At 40.1% G+C, this 17,299-nt stretch overlaps 1 protein-coding gene across 5 annotated transcripts in view; it reads left to right on the top strand.

Annotated features, from left to right (window-relative positions):
- Positions 1-17,299, top strand: part of nhsa (Nance-Horan syndrome a (congenital cataracts and dental anomalies)) — a 70,954-nt gene that overhangs the window by 41,572 nt on the left and 12,083 nt on the right. For 3 of the 5 annotated variants that reach the window (XM_035949371.2, XM_023272891.3, XM_023272890.3), the window contains exons 2-3: positions 15,138-15,290; positions 15,795-15,916. In XM_035949371.2, the coding sequence (XP_035805264.2) occupies positions 15,138-15,290; positions 15,795-15,916 (275 nt within the window). Of the gene's footprint in view, positions 1-6,403; positions 7,864-7,937; positions 8,505-15,137; positions 15,291-15,794; positions 15,917-17,299 lie in introns of those variants that run through there. The other 2 variants (XM_035949372.2, XM_055018134.1) reach the window with 2 other exon arrangements.

Raw genomic sequence — 17,299 nt, 5'->3', positions numbered from 1 at the left:
AGACTTGTACCCTCTGACCCTTCATCTTGTCACACACTGATTAACAAGCTGATGAATGAGCAGCTGAACAAAACATTGGACGTGCTTCTGTTGTTGCGAGCTACTTTTTTGTTTAAAAGCTGTGTACAGTTCCTCAGCCAAAGTTGAGGGCCAAGGCTGCTGTTGTGACTATGAAACAATCAGACTGCACAAATAACACCAGTCAGTCAACAGTGTGCAGACCAGCCTTTTATTAATAGCTCTGTCTTGTACTACCGTGTGAGTCTTTATTTTTTGTGGCACGTTAAAAAGTTATTAACTGAAACAACATTCAAACCACCTGCCTAATATTGTGTAGATCCCCGTCTATTGACACAGGACCTCTGGGGGCATCCTGTGGTGTCTGGCACTGGGAGGTGAAGATCTGTTGTGGGTCGGACTTGTTCTGGCACATCCTGTAGATGCTTAATTAGAATGTGATCTGAGGAGTTTTGAGGCAGGATTATTAAGGCTTTAGGCTGTAGAGCAGTTTTAGCAGTGTAGCAGATGTTCTGCTGGGGAAGGTTCAAAGCAGAACGTTGTATTGTAACTAGATGATAATTGTTTTATTTTTCCAGTGTCAGTGCTTTTAATGATGAGGCTGTTTGGCTGTGGCTGTTATTATTATGATTTGTGCAAGTGTATTGCTGGGAAAAATTAATTATAAATGATGTTTCATTTTCTCTAGGGCAGCATATAGATAGCTGCAGCTAGGAGTTCACACATTATCAGCCTGAGCAAATACTGAATCCGATATTCAGTCATTTTTTCAATTATCAATATAGTGTTCTTAAAATTATTTTTCGATAAAAGAATTTAATTGATTAATTTAAAAAACGCTCTGACTTGTCTCTGGTGCAGCTGCTTCTGTCTATGCCTGCAGAGCATTATCTGATCCATCATGAGTAATAGCCATATAAAAGTCATTTCAACAGTGTTTTGTGTTGGATTTTGTGTTTGACATCAACGTTTTTTTCTTATTTCATATACATACAGTTCCAGATATTGTGCAACAGCCTCTTCAATTACTAACAATCTGGATCAGCCCTGACAAACCCATATCAGTGGACCCATAGCTGCAGCACCTGCACAGCCGACAGGTTCTGGGCTTGAACCTCATCAGACTTTTCTCTGACAGCTCTGTGCTTGTTCATCCTGTCTGTGAATGTGTTTGGTTGTATTGCTTCCCTTCATAGTCCATCTAGGATCTATGTTTGTTGGACATTTCAGCCCTGTGAAAGACTGGTGGCCTGTTGAGTGTATAATAAACTACAGAGTGTCCCTACAGTCTGGACACATAGGAAATCTCATTAACTATAATTTTTTTGCCTCCACGGATTAAATATGGCTATTATATTAAATATAGATTTGATTAATTATCAAATATATATCAAATTCATTATATAAAAAAATTATATATTGAATAAAATGTTAAAAATTTCATCTCTTGACACATAGTATTTTTGCCTATGTGTCCAGACTTTAGAGACACCCTGTACTTGCCCAGTATGAACTGCATTACATCCTCTTTGTCAAGTTACTATTATTTATATAGCACATTTAAAACAACAGACTCTCACCCAAAATGCTTTGCAATTGACAGACAAGACTGAAGATAGTACCTTACTGATCACAACTCTCTAGATCACATTTAAATTTGTTTAAATGGAAATATTAAAGTATATATCTTATAATAAGCATGAAATGAAATTGATATCAACGTTTTTTAAAATCAATATCAGTGCATGACTTCAGTGTTGTGAAGTCATGCATGTGGAGCTGTTTCTACCTTACGTAACATCTGCAGTACAGAGGCACCATGATGCAGGTTTATTATACGAGTGACGTGCAGGAACAAAAGGCTCGGTGAAGCACGCTGTTTTCACAGACAAACAGGCTGATGAAAGATTAATCTCTTTTGCTATTCTTTTCTCGTTTTTCTTGGCTGTGTGCTAATGGAAAGGTAAATTCACCCCTCCGCTGCTCATCCTGTCTGGCCACAGCGAAAACACCTTTTTAAATGCAGCCGTATTCCCGTAAGCGCTCGGCCTCGTGTTGACAGACCCGAAGCTGCTCATATTACTTTTCCCCTTGTTCTGACTTCAGGGTTTTTCATTATCCTGCCTCGTGGTTAACACTACCTTTATTTCCAGTAAAGCCAGGAACTCTTTCTTTACTCTCCTACCAAGAATTCCCGCCTTTCTCGAGGTGCCTGCGAGACGTGAGTACAGACTGAACAAAAGCAGGAGGTCAGAGGTCGCACATTTTCATTTGTGAGACTCCAGGTGTACCTGGAGGGGACGGAAACTCGGAGAGCTTTTTTTTTTCTCTTTTTTTTTTTGGGACCAGCCCAGACACACCCCTTCCTCCTGTGCTGAGGCTGGGCTTCGGAGTGTGAGCACTTCAAAGGTCTAGCGAAAGCAGGGACCCGGGCCAAGCTCAGCGGGGAAGCCATTACAGCCCAATAGGAGTCAGCTGTGACCTCAAAGACCGTTAAATGATGTGATATGAGAGGGTGTGCTGTAGCCTCGCAGAGGCCTCTGTAGCAAATCAGGAAAGAGCTGTAAAATGAATTTCGTGCTGATTTAAGGGATGAAGGAATTTTAAGTGTGCTTTAGTGTATAGGCTGTTTTTTCCTGCCGTTTTTTTTTCAATGTTTCCTATATGTGATGCATTAACGCCCCTAAAGAATGGGTTTGCAACTCATTTCTTGCCTCAGATTGTAGTAAAGAGCTGAATATCTGCAGTGTCAGCTCCTGTTTTATGAAATCAACTTTAAAAATGCAAGAATATTTACGCTTTATCATTAAGCATCAGTAGACTCAGTACCTAGAGCATTTACTGGGATACAAAAGAAGCCAAGTGGAGTGAATGTGTGGCCAATGAGCTGGTGATTTACTTCAGTGTTTACTGATTTGAGCTGACCTCCCAGTCTGTATACAGACCTAATAATGAGGTGTCTAAAGGTCAAGAGGCAAAAGGTTGCTGAATGCAGACCATGACCCTCGCTGACCCTGCTGAGTGAGCACACAGAGGACAGGAAAATGAAATAACCCTCTCAAATAACTCTCTCATTCACAGTTTTTGTTCAAATGTGAGTCAAAGAGTAGGATGCCCTTTAAAGAAGAGGTCAGACTGTACGGAGGCGACACGGTAACAGAATGTACAGACGAGCAGAGAGCCATTCAGAAGTGAGCAGGGTGTGAATGATTTGTTTTGTTTCTAAGATTCTAATCTGGGAACATCTGCTTAGAGTGAATTCCAAATGATTTCGTCATTGTTTTCACTCTGGCTGATAAGTGTAAATCGTGATTTAATTACAGCAAACTGAGAATTACAGCAGAAACTCCCGCTGTTCCTGTTTGAGCTGTTCAGCATGATTTACGATTGATGGTACTACATAACTGCATGAACTTCCTCCTCCCTTGAGCAACTTTTTTTTTTAATTCATTCATTTGAAGTGCAGACTGTATATATAAGATAGATATAATTCCCCACATCTGAAAAATGAAGCCAGTGAACCTTAAACCTGGATTATTACTAACAGCCAGCAGAGGGCGACTTCTACAGTTGTAAAAGAAGTCAGATTATACAGAAGTCTATGAGAAAATGACCCTGATAATCACTTGGTTTGCTACCTTAGTAAACATTTTCATAATGGATTTATGTTCTCTCATGCCACTTTTGTATATTCATCAATACAACATGACGTCAGCTTTGTAAATTATGGTCCTGTTTAGAGCAAAACAGACACGAAACCAGATTATGCTTTAGGGTATGGTTAGTTTGTAATTCACAAGTCACTACTGTATCAGAGAGTGATAAAAAAGCAAGGTCCTGATGGCTCAAATGTGATGGCTATGCTCATCTTTTACAGTCGATGTTGCTTATAAAATAACATAATAATAATAATAGTAATATAATATACATTTATATAAATAAGTTGTTGGCAAATATGTTCAGAACATTATGAATCCTTTTTAATAACAGTCAGGGATTTACCAGAATAGCCAGATATCAGATCTGATATTTAGCATTTTAATAATTATTGGTATCATTATTTTTAAAACCAATTTCAGATTAAATAAATCAATAAAAAAATGTGATACTGGGTATCTGAATGGTTACATGTCATGAGTAGTAGCCTATCAGCATGGAAGGATAAATGTTGAAAGATTTTCTTTTTATCAAACATATTTGTCATAAATGAAGGATGCAGATAACTCAGCTGGTTGAGCAGGTAAAACAGGGGCTATAGTCCCTGATGCAGTGGTTATGGGTTCGACTCCAGCCCATGGCCACCAACTCCTGTATAATATCTTGCTTGTAGCTGCTAAATGCTCTGTTGTGTTCACCAGCTAAGTGGCATTTTTTCCTGATTATTCTAGTATACAATGAATTTGAAAACAGCCACTTGCTGTTGCTGTGAGCGCTGCTAATGGTAGCGCTGTGAGTGAACCGCAACATTAAAGCTGCAGCTGGTAAGACCAAAACAATGAGCTGAAAGATGATAAAACCCTCAGCAGTGCTAGGAAGTACTTACAGTGTTGTGTAAAAGATATATATGAGGAACAGTACACTACATGTAGACATTCAATCTAATTAAAAGTATTTTGATTAGTGCAGCTTTAAATATACTGGTGGATCCAATCGGTGCCAGATCATCTATTTGGTTCATTCCTATCTGAAAACTTTTGTCCGAATTCATTCTTAATGTCACATAAATGTGTTATGACACTCCAACAAAATAGCCTGCTCATTACTGCACTATAAAACACACCACACAATCTCGTGAACATTACGCAGGCTGGAAAAGTTTTACAAAGGAAATGTTTCTGAGGACGTCAGAAATTTAAAACCTTTACTCAACACGTCCTCCTCCTTTCCGAAAAATCCGCTCTCCCTGCTCAGAGTGAGAAATCCTCTCGTTGGCATCGTGCCCTCCCTGCGATATGCTCCACTCTGGAGGGTTCGAAATGGAAAGTATTTCAAAGTCACCGCAGCCTGCTGTCAGACTTTGTAGTGGTAATCTGAAGCAGCTGAGAAAACAGGCCTCAGTCACACACCGCTCCTCCTCTGCTGCTGCTCTGAGCGCTGGCCGATCTTCAGGAAGATTTCACTGCAGCAACACGGGCTCAGATATTATCCAAAATAATTCTTAGTCGGAGCAGTTTAAACTCCATCTGTGTGTGTGTTTGGGAAATGGATAAACATTAGAAACTTCATAGCTCTGTTGAGGAGTGTGTCACAGGAGGGAAGCTTTGAGGTTTTTTTTTCCTGTCACTGCAGCTCGCATGAAGGTCTGCGTGTTGATACACCTCGCTGATTATTTATAGAAGAACATCTGTCTCATTTTTTGCCATCAGCAGAACGTTGTGTTGATTGTGAGGTAATGCATTTTTGTGTCTGTTATAATAAGGACTGTTATATCTGATGGGATTCCCCCACTCCTTGCTGTACCTCCCAGCACACGTATACAGTTTAATCCAGGCTCTTTTCCAATATCTGCACATAAAGCAGCGTCTCCTGAAAGCACACGTGTGATTTCATTTCACCACCAGACGGGTGTTCGTGTGCGGGCCTGTGGCTCTGCCAACGCGTGCATTCTGACCTCAAGTCAGGAAGTACAAGTAGACTTTAGTGGGCTGCAATTAAACCTTTCACAAACCTGCATGCTGATGTCATCGTCGCACATAAAAACCTCACGATGTTAAATAATGACTTAAGCAGAATGAAAATCAGTTTTGCGAGACTATAAATAGAATTGCCTGTCATGATGGGTCCATTCTTCATTCCTCAGTAGTAGTGAGGGACAGTAAAATGCTTCAGGAAGCCAAGCAGAGGTTTGATTACAGATCAGCAGCAGTTTGCGGTGGAACCTCCAAACGGCTGACAGCAGCATCAGGATGATCATTAGCTCCCCTGTAGGCCTCCTGGTTCCCAGCATCGCATTCCAAGCAGAGGTCGAGGGCTCAGTCGCTGCCCCACATCAAAGCTCCAGGTGAGACGAGGTAGAGACCATTTAAATAGGTGTGGTAGGAAGAGTAAGAGAGAGAAGGCGAGACTTGAGGTTTCCCGAACTAAAAGTACAATTAGTCTCGGCTGTGACTGGCCTGCGCATGCTGACAGTGTTTGTAAGTGATCACACTTTCCTGCATCACTTGTGCTGATAAAGTGAACATAATCAGTGCATTTCAATATGAGAAAATAATGGAGGGAATTAATATTTAATCCTCTATCAATCTGCTCAAAATGTGAAAAATCTGCAAAGTGATTTATCGATTATGATTGTCAACATTAATTTTTAAGTCATCTATTAAACCTAGATATGAAATAATTGTTGATTTCTAAAATATTTTGTTATAACAAATTTAATATACCACCAATTTATAGGATGTTATACAAAGACGTGAATAAAAGAAGCAGTTTCAGAAAAAGTGGCACACTTTGGTTTTAATCTACTATGACAATATTCCATTTGAGCCATATTTATGAATATATGCAAAATATCTGACAGATTGTTTTTCCTTTTTATGATGCCCTCCATTACTTTAAAAAAAAATCCAATGATTCTAATTGGTCCTTTAAGCTGACAAGTAGAGTCTAAGCCATGCATAATCTACAGCTGTAATCAACCAAAGAAAATCCCACTATTCATCCAATCGGTTGGGGGAAACAATCTGCACATTATCTCCACATGAACTAAATCAGCCACAGTCCACTAAGTGTACTCTACCTGGTAGCCTTATTAACCTAAATTGATAATAATTAACATAAAAAGAGTATTAAAAACTAGTATTTGCAGCATATTAAGTCATTTTAATCTGGTTATTTTATACTGCAGTGACAGTATGAAGAGCAAAGCAACATGCACCTGATTTATGAAAACAGAACTATTGACTGCAGACACACTAGCCTGCTGTTTTTACTGAATATACGTGATGGTTGTTGAGTTGTGATTCACAAACTGCTGTTTAAAAAGTTCCCACTTCACTTTTTTGGCTGTTTGTTTTAACAAAATGCAGGCACATTGACAACTTCTTTGTAACTGTGTCAGTTTGTTTGGAGTCGACTTTGAATAAACATGAAATAAGTTAGACCTAGCAGTTTCCATCTCCTGATGGCAGAAATAATGGATTGATCCTGGAGGGTTATTGATGTAGCGCTTTCTCATCATGAGGACATTATCTGACAATGAGATTTGGATCGGATGAGTATATCGACCAGCCATCGACCTGGAGGCTACAGTCCTGTATAATCCACCTAATGCACAGGAGATAGTAAAGAAAAACTATTGTCTGATCAGTAAAGAAGCATACTATCTTTCTGTGTGCTGGAAATGCAAAAAAACATTGACTTCTTATACATACAGTATGTTTTGTACAGCAGTATATCAAGCTCCCAGTCATCACTGCTACTATCATGTCTGCATTAAGCAACTCACATCTCAAAGTAAGTTGTTGCAAACGTTCCACTCTGGGTTTTTCTCAGCAGAGCATCTCTGCAGGCGTTTGGGCTTTAACCTCATCTCCAGTCTTGCTCCACCTGCTGCAGTGGGTCAGCAGCAGCAGCAGCAGCAGCATCAGCTGGGTGGATGTGGGCTCAGAGCGGATTACCGGGGAGACGGCTGTTATTGTGTGTCTGCTGGCATCAGGACTCTGGTCTTTGTGCTTTACTAATCAGACCTCAGAGGGACTTTCTCCAGCAGCCGACACACAGCGAGCAGCAGCGGCGATGTTTCCTTTAATGACAGCAGAGTCAGTGTGGAGCTTTATGTTGGTGGCAACAGAAAAAACGCGAATCTCAGCAGTTTGATTAGTGTCTGTTTACATTTTCCTGATTCAGGTGAGTACGTTTTTAGATTCGTTGTGTCACTGCAGTGTACATGTAGCTGTAGGTACTTTAGTTATGTTGCATGATTGGAATAGTTTGATTGTTTTATTTTACAGCTGCTCTATTTTGTGTTATGTTCACAACAATGCTAGATTTGAATTGTTCAGAATATAATAATGTTTTATTCAAAGAATGAATCACAGTGACACTTTCATGTTTTAACCACATGGTGTTTAAGTGAATGACAACAGTATTCTCCATCCTGCGCATCCGTTGACATTCCTCTACACCCTCCATGTTCGTCCATTGTGGGCTACACGGCCAGTGTTGTTTCAGCAGTTTGGATTAACACTCCTCTCCTCCTGCAGCACACCATAAACAGATTAGCGGTTGTCCAAGTCAGGGCCTGGCTGGACCATCTGTACCCAGCGCTGCTGGGTGGGGAAGGGGGACACTGGGGGAGGAGTGTGAGCAGATGTTGCAGAGGAGCTGTAGGTCAGTGTGGCAGTGGAGCAGAGGCTGCAAAGACATGAGGGACACGCTAAGGTGACTGAGGGAAGAGACTGATTTCATGTTTCACTCCGATGCGCAGAGTTAAAAACCGCACCTCTCTGTCATGGCTCTCGGATGCTGCCTTGCGCTCACATCCCAAGGTACTGTATAATTTACTGGGGCCTTAATTGAGCTGCATGTACCTCCCTTTTCATTCTATGCTGCATGCACGACCTCAACCACAGCGGTTGCACAAACATGTCTGCGCTGTGTTCGGACGTCGTCACGTGATGTAAGAGATGATGATATGGAAGCTTTCCTCTTCTCAGCTCGTGCTGTTTGGCTGCTAAATTAGTTTAACCTGAGATGCAGAGTGTGAACAAAACCCTTTGGCAAGGAAGTCCTACATGCTCTGATGCTCTCCCCAGGATTCACGCATTGTTCATTTTTTTCTTTCCAGTCTTTTATTTAACTGTATTTAACCGGGAAATGCCTCACTGAGATTAGGAATTGCTTTTATAAGACTGTCCTGGCCAAGAGCTCAAATTAACCCTCTAAACCTCAAGCAGCTGTCACATGTTTACTCACTTTAGGCTCAGTTTTCACAGTAAATAAAGTCCAACATCTCTATGGAAACGACTAAATCATGGCAAGAAGCAAAGCGACTTCAAAAATATATTTTGGATGGTATAGCAAATTTATAATGCCATAAAACATAAAAACACAAAAGTTGAATTGATTTGAGAATTTTTTTAAATAATGGGAAAAAAATGGAATGACCATTTTCCTGAGTCCTGCAGCACAGATATTTTATTACTTACATTTTTTATTTGTTTCCGTTCTTTTTTTTCCTCTCTGCTCTGTGTAAGCACTTCCTGCAGTTCAGCCGATAGGTCCCTGCTTTTTTGTCACGTGACTGTTGGTCACTAATAGCTTCACAGATGCAACAAAGAGTGCAGAATTTTTTGTTCCTTACAGAACTTCGTTAAAACAAACTGTAAATTTCTAGAGAATTTTAAATGTGACATGAATAATAAAATGATTTTGATTCATATTGTGATTTTAAACTTAGAGTATAGGCAGTTGCACAGATGAAAATCCAGTGATTCTTTCTGTTTTTACAGCTTCTCCCTCTGATAAACAGTGCAATTTTGGTAATTTAAAAAAAAACAGATTTAATAAAAAAAAAAAAAAAAAAAGCCTTTTTAAACCTGCCAGCTGGTTCAGAGGGTTAACAGGTTACAGACATGCAAATATAAACCAATTTGGGCTTACATATGATTAACAGTGCCTTGCAATATCATAAAATCACTAAAAAAACATAATGGTGGGTAATCATCCAGGTCCCATGTGAGTCTGTCACAACTAAATGTGTCTTTCTCCGAGTTGCGTAAATTCAAATTAAATTTATTTAGTGAGATCAGCTCTTTAAGATTTGGGCAATTTTGCAGCTGATTCTGATGAAAGCTGCAGTGGATTTAAACACACAATCTTTTTTCCAGTTTAGGACTGGCTCTGGGAACAAGTAGCAGGATCAAGTCCTGGTACCGAAGACAGCAGGTTCCCATAGCTTTTTTGTTGTTGACATATATAAATAGTTAGTATAGATATTAATAAAGCAAACCAAGAAAAGCTTTACAAATAAGAACATGCCAAATATTGAGTCTACAAGTGGACAAAGCAGATCTGTGTTTCCTGAGGAAGCTGCAAGTTTCTGATCTGTTTTGCCTCTACCTTCAAACAAACATATTTTTGCATCTTTGCACAGACATTGCCTCTTCACTTCTTCCGTAGTAATTAACTCATCTCACTTGCACAGATCTGAATGGAAGCAGTGAAGCTTGGTTGTCTCCCTGCTGCATGTAATTCAGGAATAAAAAAAAAAAAAAGTTTGAATCTAAGTGTGACCTAATGACTGACATCTGCGGCTGTGTTTTCCCAGGCCACTGGCAAATTGTAGGTGTGAGAGAGTGTGAGTGTAGGTGTAAGGGGTTTTTCACTTGGCTCCTGTCTGGGCCAATACTGACTAAATTACAAGGCAGCAGCAGTCTGAGGATGCAGGCTTTCATCCCCACTTCTCCTGGCCTGCAGGGCTGCTGGCAGCACTGATTGGGGGATGATCCTGCTGGAGATGAAGAGGAGGAGGAGGAGGAGGAGGAGGAGGAGGAGGAGGAGAGATTGATGGGTTGTGTCAAGGAGTAGATAATAGAGTGTGTGATATCACCTCATAAGGAAAATTCACAGCTGGATGCTAAATGGGAATAAGTAGAGAAGAAGAAGATAGAGGTGTGGTGCTTGTTTGAAACTTTTAAAAAGGCTAGAAAACTTAATTTTTTTTTGTCATAAGTCTTGTTTTTCTTCTCACCTGAGACCACGTGGCTTATTTGGTTTAGTAAAAGCATGTTGAAGATTACTTAGCCTGACTGTGAAAGTAAGAGAAAGCTGCCAAGAGGTCAATGAAATGACTGAAGGCTGATGTGTTTTCTTTGGCCTCATTTGGGGCAACAGCTGACCACTAAATTACCATTAAAGGCTTTCCCCATATGGACTCCTGTCTCCATGAAAACCTCTCTTAAAGGCCTCTTAGGAAGTCGAGCTTTGTTGCACAAGCACAGACTCACTTATCTGAGAGTCAGAGATTTGACTGAGCAAGGTGAAAGGAAGCACTGATGTGTTTTTTAGCCGGGGGAAGATAAAAGCAGCGAAAGTTTAATGGAGTCGGGCCGAGAGAGCGCAGTCTGTGTCCCGGTTGTTGTTGTTATTGTTGTTGTCAAATGGGTTTTTAGTGTGCTGCAGACATTGATGGTGTCACAACAGGGCCAACAGTTCATATCACAGCAGGGAGGCTGGCAAACAGTGTCAGAGGGCTCATATCTCTAAATAAATTCAAGGAAACATAACAAATGCAGATGTGTCTGTGCAGCAGACAAGGGGTCACTGAATGCTTTGATCAGTATGAAAATAATGTCAAATATAGCTGCAAGCGGCAGTGAGGGGGGTCAAGCTGTTCAGCAGGGCTCAGTCCCAACGGCAATTTGAATATCAAAAAAAATAAAACAAAAAAACACTGTAAGCATTGAAAGAGAACATTTATTTATCGCAGTGCAGCCCAGTGGTACAACACAGTGTGTGTTTTGCAGCTTCACCTCCAGATTCAATTGGCTGTGATGGACAGATGGTTCTAAATATCTAAAATCCATCTGGCAACATTTGTGAGGCGCGGTCTGAAAATCCTCTGTGCCAGTTTTGGTGAGGATTGGTAAAATTTCTATTTCAAACTCAAACATTAAATTACCATAATTTAAGCACAAAACTCAGTAAGGTGAAAACTGGCATCATAGAGTGCTGTACATTCACTTCGATCTAAGAAATCCAGTGATTCCCCAGTTTTGAAAAGTAGGCAAATGAGGTGCATCAAAGTTCTAAGACTGTATCAATAAAAATCAAAACCCATACCTACCTTTAACCTTGGTTAAAGTAGTCTCCTTGTGCAGTGAAGCTGTGCTTCTGAAACACCTGTAATGTTCCCTAGAAGTCCCAATATATAGACATGTCACTGTATGCAGTTACTGCTAAATCTCTTAAAACGTGTCAAAGTGGCGGCTCTTTAACTTAATTTTAAAGTTACAGGGAGTCCAGTCTGATGAGCTGGACAGATGAAGAGCAATGATTGTGTGGTTGTGGTCACAATCTCCATGCATATTCGCTGGATGGTGACCTGGCACACTGTACATTGGAGTATTTTTGCCAAATACTCTCCTTTAGACGCCTAAAGACACTACAGTAGAACTCTGCCTCAACAGTTCAACACTGGGGGATGATTTTCTTTGCATAGCCACATAAATGTTGAAGAAAACAACAAGCATGTTCCAGGTGCTCTTGACCTGAAGTTCCTTCTCCAATCTCAGACTGACCCACCTCTGGTCCTCCTCATGCTGCTGATTCACACTAAATATGTTTTCCTCACTGCTCCAGTTTGAGATCCATGGAGAAATCACATTTGTCACATGTTGCTCGAGTGCGATACACTCCATGCATGCACACCATCCGGAACTTTTTGATCACCCTGTTAGGTTCAGAGCATGTCACTTCTTCAGCTTGTGCTCTTCAATGAGTGCTGCAGTTGCAGACAAGAAACTTGGCAAAAGAATCGGACAAGTCTCTCGAATCTGTGTGCAAATATCCAAACTCTTTAGTGGCTGCAATAGACTCGACTGGCAGAAAAAGAGAGAAGATAAAGAAGCAAAAGAAATCTTGTAATTGCTATGGATCTTTGGGGAACACACTGTGATTAGAAAACAAAATGAAATTTTAAGAATAGTTTAAGATTTTGGGAATATGCGTAATTGTACTCTTGCTGAGAATTAATTAAGAAGATTGATTTAATCTCCCATGCCTGTACGGTGATTCTGCTAGATTCTGGAAGAAATGAAGAGGAGACCGTATCTACAAGCACTTCAAAAACAAACTTTATCTCCTTCGATTAGCTCCTCTGTTGTTCATATCTGTGCACAGATAAGAGTGATCAATCTTGAAATTTAACTCTTATCAAATATCAAAAATATAGATTTCTCCAAACTATTTCATGAATAGAACTGATTTATCCTGACTTAAAGTTGCTCTCATGTCATTGATTAACTCCTAACACATCATATCTGTGTGTCAGAGCAACATATTTACATTTTTTTCAGTTAAAATAGTCCCACCCTGCCTTCAAATGGGTTAAATGTAACTACACTATTTTTGCAAAGTTTCAAAGTGGAAATAAACAGAAATGGTATTGACCGTTATATTTCTCATGACGTAAACAGCACACTACAAAATCCATTTGGGCATGTTAACAAGGTAAAAACCTTGATTTTTACCAAGTTGGTCTTTAACTTTCAATAACAGTTTCCTTGAAATCAATCATCTGGACCACATTATTTTGTAAAATTACAGTAGTATGTGATGATACAATTCCACTGGAAGTCAATAACAACTCTAAGCCAGGAAATGTTTCCATATTCACAGCAAACATGAAAAATCAAACATGGCACTCAGAGAGAAACATCTGGTGGGAGTAAAACGTTTTCATTCAGCTCTGCTCTACCAGCGTAAATCTGCTCTTTGCTGAGTTCACATTTAGCATCTACAGCTGAGCAGGAGACACAGCACAGATCATGCTTTCAGGTCAGCAGGGTCACAGTGGAGGCCTTTTAGATCACTCTGGGCTGTTTTATGGAAAACGTCAGGTCGCCTCGGAGTAACAGATAAACACACGACCTCTCCAGGGGATGGCATGCACGGCACCATGTTTCTTGGAAAAGACCTGTCAGAGAAATCACAGCAGTAGCAGCACAGCTAGAAAATCACATGCAGCAGCTAGATGTGCAGCTGCAGCCTGAGGTTTACTTCAGTCTCCCTGACCTTTGGTAGCTGCAATCAGGAGTTGAACTATGTATTTTGTGAGTGAAAGAGACTAAAGTTAGCTTCTGGCTGCACTACAAAGCAAACTTGGAGCGTGCTCAGCCAAAGCTGGCTCTCATCACACATGGAGGTCAGACGGAGTGTGTTTCGGTAAAGCTGTCAGGTCAAGTACAAGCCTGGGAATGTCGGCCAGGTAGAGGAAGACTGACGGGAACGTTTGTCTGCTAAAGCAAGAGGCTCAGCAGTTAATCCTCGAGGTTTTTCCTGGATTTTACTACAGATGTGTAAGATGCAATCTCAAGCCAAACGCTGAGTGATACTTTTTTATGCAGCTTAATATCTGACTGCTGTTAGTTTAATGCAGTTGTGTCCATTTCTTACAACTGTTGTGTTTGATTTGCTTGTTTTCCAGAGTCTGACTTCGACATTTGTGCAAAGAGGAAGTTAAAATGTGTTTGCTCATTTATCTACACAGTATTACATCATGAAATATTTCTGTGGCATTTTAAGGAGTCAGCATTCGAACAAGTTACAGCACAAAGACCCAACAACTGCTTTTAACTTTGTAACTACATGCAGCCCCTTCACGCATTATGTGTAATTTGAACTGTGTAACTCGAGGAGGTGCGACGGGGGGAGTAGTAGGTTTAATCCAGGTACTGGTCAGTGTTTAGAGGATGAAAGTCACACTATCAGGTTACATTAATACCTTTTGTGAGGCTGCAGGTGATGGCATTGCATTAGTAAACAGCCTATTGTCCTGCTAACAGTGAGTCTGATTGTGTTGCTTTTCATTGTCAGACTTTAATGATGCTGTTATTTCATCTCCACCTTAGATCCCGAAGCATTTTTTTGACTCTCTGCTGGTGGAAATGTTCATATGTGGAGGAATATCGACTTCATGGCTCATTTGTCAGAAGCTGTGGAGTTCACCTGAACCAGTGTATCACTGCAAGAATGCTCGGGTGGAAATTTAAAGATTTTCTTACCCGTGGAGCTCAGCAGGCTCCTTATGATGAAAGCTGCCTTTCCATTACATCTGCTGGCATATGGTGCATTTGCAATAGATCCCGTGACATGCACTGTACCTCATTTATCAAGAAACATATTAAAGAGCGCTTAAAGTGGTTGGTTTGTGACTGTTTCTCCTCACCAAGCTGATACTGGGTTGTTCCTTTATATTGGCAACAAGCTTAACGCAGTATTTTAAGGACAGAAGGATTAAATGTGGCTGGAACAAGATGTTTTAGTATTTAACAGTTGCCCCTGAGGGTTTAAAAGGCCGTATAATATAAATACTGCTGTGGGATGTTGATTTCCACACTCTTGTATGTGGTTCCTGGAGCTTTCCTGACCCGGTCCGTCTCTCTCTCTCTCTCTGACAGCGGTGTCCAACCTGGATGTGGAGAGTAAGCTGACAGCACATTACCAAGCTCCCTGGCACCAGCAGAGGAACGTTTTCCATCCCTCCACACGGCCAGCATGTGTAGAAGAGCTCCACAGGCAAGCCAACTTCAACCTGTGGGCCCTGCACCGAGGTGAGGCCTTCAGCACCACTCAGCCCCTCCGACCACAACATGGGAGGGAAGCCATAGAGGCTGCTCTGTACCTGTCGGTCCCAGTTAATGCAGCCCTCCGCTTGTATTTCAGAAGACCTTTTCAAAGTCTGTGTCACATGCAGTCGACCATGTTCTTGGAAATCTGTGATTCTGGTGTCATTCTGCCCTCTTGTGGAGACATTTTGCAACTGCATTCTGGATGTAAGAGCAGTAGAGGGGTTGGATGAGTGGACAAATTAACAGAAAGACTTATTACATATCAGATTTTACCATCTTTTTAAGTCAGTACATAATAATTATTAATTATTATTACAAAGGCAGTATTAATGGAAGGCATATTGTATTGATTTCATTGTAACATGTGCATCCTTTTTGTTTTTGTGCTGGAGTTCCTTCTTCCTTTGGTCTGTGGTTTTGAAATTACCTTTACATTACATTTACACCACAGAGTTCATTCAGTGTTTTGTGCATTTTCTGCTGCAGATCACCAGAGGAGACGATCAGGCAGCAGGGAACGAAGAGTCACCATCTCCATCTCTGCTTTGCCCCCGATGCCCTTGTACCCCTCCCCTCAGGTCGTCCAGAGAGGGGCAAATTTAACAACGGTGAGACGAATATCTTTTCGCTTGAGCGTGAATAAAAATTCTTGATGATGTTAATGTTAAAGTGAATATCATATTAGAATTTGTTGCTCAGCAGTTGAAATAAAGAAGTAAAATGCAGTTAAAACTGTAAAATCAAGTTATGTAACTTAATCTGAGCAACTGGTGAAAACAAGAATCTTCTTGCATATTTAAGTGTGCATAGATGTCACTTCTTTTTCACTCTTTATATAATATTTGAAAGGCCTTCACCATGTATTATTTCCATTTGAACATAAGAATGTACATTAGCTTTACGTATGCATGGTGCATGCATGGACTTATCAAAAAGTTTCCAGCAGATTCCAAAAAGCATGCATTTATTTGCTACATTTTAGTGCTAGACCTTCACCAGGCAAATGTTTTGGAGTGTCTGTAGGTTAATCAATCACTTTCCTCAGTACTATAGGAAGGTATGATTCCTAAAGTATCATTTTACTGAATGGCAATTTTTAAAAACACAGAGGAAGTTAGAACACAGTTTCAACAGTAACAGTCAAAAATGTACCCAAATGACCCCCAGACTGTTTGGGGGAGTTCATTTTTTCTCCTGTCACATTTTTACTCACTGTGGGCTCACATGGGCTCTGCACCTCTGTGGAAACAATACAACCATAGAAGTAGAGGAAACTTTAAAATGTGTTTTGTGACGTGCATTAAAGTTATAATGCTATAATTCATAAAAAGGGTAAAAACAAAATTAGATTTTTTTTTTAAATGATTTATATAAATTAAATAATCTGGGATCAGCATTACTAATTCTGAGGAGAATTTAAGGTTATACATGGTATCGACATTTGTAAATTATTTCCATACTCATCACCTCTCTGCTCTGTGTAAACATAATCTGCAGTTTAGATGCTTTGAATTTTATCGCGTCTGCTGGTTTCACCTGAGCTGCTTGTGATCTCTAGGCTGCACCAAGAAGTGTGTGTTTTTTTTTTCCAGGATCTAACGCAACCAGTTAATTTTTTGTGATTTCTTTTTATCTAAATGAGACATGCAAAACAAAGTGATTAATTTGAGAAATCACATTTTTCATATTAGAATTGTTTAAGTTTTCCAACAGACAACACATCACAGATGAGTAGGTCAAGGACCTTCAGAATGTTAAAAATCCAATTACTCTGTCTGTTTTTACAGTTTCCATTCTGATATTTGGTGTAATTGTGGCACATTTTTAAAGGTAAATGAGTAAAATGCTGTTATGTTAATGCCTGTAACCCCTAAGAACAAAAATTCTACACATCCAATATCTTGCAGACATCATTTGTAGATGAACCAGCTGGAATACATTTACATGACAAGTAAAAAAGAGCATTGAGTAATGAATAGAATCCTTCACAG

Source organism: Amphiprion ocellaris, chromosome 2, assembly GCF_022539595.1.
Source record: "Amphiprion ocellaris isolate individual 3 ecotype Okinawa chromosome 2, ASM2253959v1, whole genome shotgun sequence".
Classification (NCBI taxonomy): domain Eukaryota; kingdom Metazoa; phylum Chordata; class Actinopteri; family Pomacentridae; genus Amphiprion; species Amphiprion ocellaris.
Note: the sequence above shows the minus strand (reverse complement) of the source record. Positions and strands in the feature narration are given on the sequence as shown.